The 4,246-nt window shown below is 36.9% G+C and overlaps 1 protein-coding gene across 1 annotated transcript; it reads left to right on the forward strand.

Moving 5' to 3' along the window:
* The first annotated feature begins 231 nt into the window (after positions 1-231).
* LOC117181259 lies at positions 232-1,536 on the forward strand. Its single transcript, XM_033373822.1, has one exon. The coding sequence runs from the start codon at positions 232-234 to the stop codon at positions 1,534-1,536; it is 1,305 nt and encodes a 434-aa protein (XP_033229713.1).
* The last annotated feature ends 2,710 nt before the right edge of the window (positions 1,537-4,246 follow it).

Below are 4,246 nucleotides of genomic sequence, written 5' to 3' on the forward strand. Positions count from 1 at the left end.
CGGTTACTTATTGACCGAAATTTGGGAGTGTCAATACGGTAAATTAAAGAAAAATTCACCCTAGATCCATGAATATTTAAAAAATCACCCATTGCTGCAACAAGATGCTTTAAACCCTCGCAACGCTTTTTTCGGAGGTCGCATGGGAAATACCGTTTGCTATTATAAGGTGAAAAGAAATGAAGAATACAATATATTGACGTTTGCTCTTTATATACTTTTATTTCGAAAATGGGCAAATTTCCTGTTGGGCATCCGAAAATTTATGTAGGAGATGAGTGTAAGGGTTTAGCTGGTCCAAATTATACGAATTTGAAACAAATTGATGGTTTGATCAGATGTCATGTAATTCCACCTCGCAATTTATACCATCCAGTGCTACCAGTGCGAATGCATGGGAAACTCATGTTTCCACTGTGTCACGCGTATTGCAAGTCTATGAGCCAAAGCAATTGTACTGATGAAGATGCACCGCGTGAGTTGGAAGGAACATGGGTAGCGGATGAGTTAAATAAATCCATCGAACTAAACTATAGAGTGACAGATATTTCCGAGATATGGGAATATCAGGTTACGCAGTACGATACAAAAACACGTAAAGGTGCATTATTCGTGGCTTATGTAAACACCTTTTTAAAAATTAAGCATGAATCTAGTGGTTGGCCGAGTGAGTGCCTTGACGAGGCGTCAAAAGAAAATTATCTTCGCGAGCATGTCACGGTTGAGGGTATAGAGTTAGACCGTGAAATGGTTTTTAAAAATCGAGGTTTACGATCCGTTGGAAAACTCTGTCTCAACTCATTTTGGGGTAAATTCGGTCAAAGAGCGAATTTACCACATACAAACGTTGTTGAAGAACGTAGACGATTGTTGGAGTTGTTGACTAACCCAGAGTTGGAACTCCATGATATTACAACCGTCAATGATGATGTTTTATACGCCACCCGGTCGTATAAAGACGAGGCAGGTGTGGCATCACCCTATACAAATGTAGTCATAGCAGCTTATACCACTGCTCAAGCTCGACCAAAGCTTTTTGACTACTTGTATCAGTTGGATCGACCCGTTTTCTACTACGATACGGATTCGAGCATTTATATATGCCATACAAATTTACCAGAATACAATCCATCATTGGGTCGATTATTGGGTCAAATGACGGATGAGTTGGAGGTGTATGGCAAAGGTAGTTATATTGACACTTTTGTATCTGGTGGTCCTAAGTTTTATGCCTATAGCGTGACCTTTCCAGATAGAAAAAGTCATCAGGTTTGCAAACTTAAGGGAATAACTTTAAATTATAAAAATTTACAAGTATGCAATTTTGAAACCATCCGGGAAATGGTAGTCAGCAATGCTCCTCCTATTTCAATCTCTTTTAGAGCAATTCGCCGATCAAAATTCCATGATGTCATGACAAGGACGGAGAAAAAACCGTGTAAACCGGTACATTGTAAGAGAAGATTCTTTGAAAATTACGAATCTTTACCTTACGGATATGATGTAGAGGGGGAAAACATGGAACATAGGAAATAGTATGATTTTAGTAGTTTCTTTTTATGTAGCTAATTATTTCTAAAATTACGTTTTAAGATCTCTCTCTCCACCTGCATGTGTATTGAGAAGATGGTCAGCATGGGTTCAGCTGGAAGAAATGTGCGTCTATTTATTTATATAATCTGCTGTTAAACCATAAAATTGTATAACTAATAGCTTTTTATATTTCAGCAAATATGGGTTTATACGGTGAACCTGTTTTCCAGACAATAAATCATCCTGTTGCTTCTATACGTCCTTTTGTACAGGAAAGACGTAGACCACCATGCCCTGCTGCAATTCCAATTGCACAAGCTCTTTTGGCAAGACCACCACATCCGGAATTAGCAAAGACCCGGCCAATAGCCAATTTATGGCAAATGGCCTTTCCTGACGATGAAAGACGACCTCAACTTTTTTATTAAATTCATCCGTGCATCGCGTTGTAAATATTTTAAAATAAATATTATTATTATTTTTTAAATTGTTTTTATTTTTGTTTGTTTTTCAAATATTCGTCTATTTAATTTCTCATTTTTCAACATTTAAAACTTGTAAAACAAGCTATAGTTTGTTTTTGAATAAAAAAAATAATAAACAGCCACAGTAGCAAAAAGTTCAGAAATAGTTTTAATAAAACTAGTAGCGGTAATTGCGGTAATATTACGGGTAAAAGTTCTCTAACATCAGTATCAGTGATCAAACTGAAGGTAAGTCTATACTATACATTTTATTCGAAAAGACTCTCCACGGAAGCGCGGGCCGGTTGGCTGGTGGGCGCGGACCACGGGCGCTGAAAATGAGCTTATAGCAACGCCACCGCATCGCGACGGCCAGGGTTATAAGCTCATTCCCTGGCCACTGCAACCAGGCCTATTAGCTTGTTCGCCTGGGTGCCGTGCTCGCGGGGGGAAAATATAAGCTTATTAATGCACATAATTATTTAATTTTGACATCACATTATCTTTAAGACAGTAAAAAATAAGATAAAAGGGGGTTACACTGTATAATTTCTTTATTCTTCAATACGGATCCAAGGTGAAAACATCCATTCACGTCTATAATTTCTGGTCCAACGGGTTGTGGTAAAACTGTTTTTGTGAAAAAATTTCTTCAAAATATTAATTTAATGTGTGATGTTTTATTTTCGCACATAATTTTATATTTCTCAGAATGGCAGTCATCCTATTAAGAGTACGGGGAAGGAGTTGAATTTCATGAAGGTTTACCTCAAGCATCAGACTAAGCCAATGATCCTCGAACCAAACTTGTAATTATAGACCATCTTATGCGTAAATCGTCAAATAACACAGTCGTTGATCTTTTTACCATCACAAAAATTTGAGTGAGATCTTTATATCACAAAATATTTTTCACCAGGGACATGGTCAACGCGATATTTCTTTAAGCGTTAATTATATTGTAGTATTTAAAAACCCAAAGGACCGAGCGCAAATTCCACATCTAGCTAGACAGGCATATCCTGAAAATAAACTTTTTCTACAGGAAGCTTATTATGACGCAACCTCTAGCCCCCACGGCTACCTCCTAGTGGATTTAAAACAATCTACTACTGACAACTGTAGATTTAGAACTTGTATATTTCCGTCAGATTCACATCAAAACGTTTACGTACCAGCTAGTGGTATAAAAGCAGGCTCATCAAGCACCCTAGTACCATTTGTACGTTTGTCATGATGACGTATGCACGAGAATCCATCGGGAAGAAGAATGTTAAAAAGTTACACGCTCTCTAACATTTGGATACAGATCGGCGACGCGCTATTTTAAAAAAAGCTAACCCACAACTCGTTTAAAGTATCTGTGAATGTGCATTGAATATTTTACATGGAAACGTTTCTCTAAAACAAACCGAGAAGCGAAAATTGAAAAAAACATAGATATGCATTAAGAAAACTAGTATCACCACGCGGTTCGTAATTATTTATCATATTTACTCAAATGGAACATGCTAAGAAAATGGCACTTGTACCAAGTGATTGTGTCGAGCAAATCAAGCTCCAGTTGTACCCACAACAACAACAACAACAATTCACCATTTTTATTACTTCAAAGACACCCGGAAATGCAATTTCCAGGCTCGACGATGAAATGAGTAAAATTTTATACTCTCCATTATACACTGATGAACATGAAAAGTGGAAATTATATCAGCAAGTTTCACAAAGATTTTTGTTCTTTACGGATGAAGCAAAAAATTTAATTGAAAAGAAAAAGGAGATAAAGGATGCTCTTGATGACAAATTAAACAGTGCTCAAAATGAATTGACGAGTCCTAATGAAGACGACGTTGTTTTGACTCTTCCCATCTCAGATATTATTTCTCTGTGCCTAAGACTTATAGGGAGAACAGTAAATATTTGTTTGAAAGATTACAAGCACCAGAGGTTAAAAATAGAATAAAATGGGATAAACAGGGTGTTGTATTTATCGACGGAGAACGTGTCGAGAAATCAAATATTTCAGATTTAGTGAACGATGCTATTAGGTATAGGAAATCAGTTGTTGTGCCAGGAAGACGTCAGTTTACAAAGTTTTTTCACGGAATTAAGACCCCAAAAGAAATTTTGGGCAATCGTGAGTACTGGAGATCAAAATCACATACATCTGTAGCAAGGTTATTAAACAACTCGCGTAAAAGTTCTACACCCAAGAAATCTAGAAAACTTAATGAAGAAGATGCGGATAA

Source organism: Belonocnema kinseyi, chromosome 10 (assembly GCF_010883055.1).
Source record: "Belonocnema kinseyi isolate 2016_QV_RU_SX_M_011 chromosome 10, B_treatae_v1, whole genome shotgun sequence".
NCBI lineage: Eukaryota > Metazoa > Arthropoda > Insecta > Hymenoptera > Cynipidae > Belonocnema > Belonocnema kinseyi.

What these genes read in the sequence shown, in the direction of transcription:
- LOC117181259 (XM_033373822.1), top strand. Translation starts at nt 232, where the DNA reads ATGGGCAAATTTCCTGTTGGGCATCCGAAAATTTATGTAGGAGATGAG.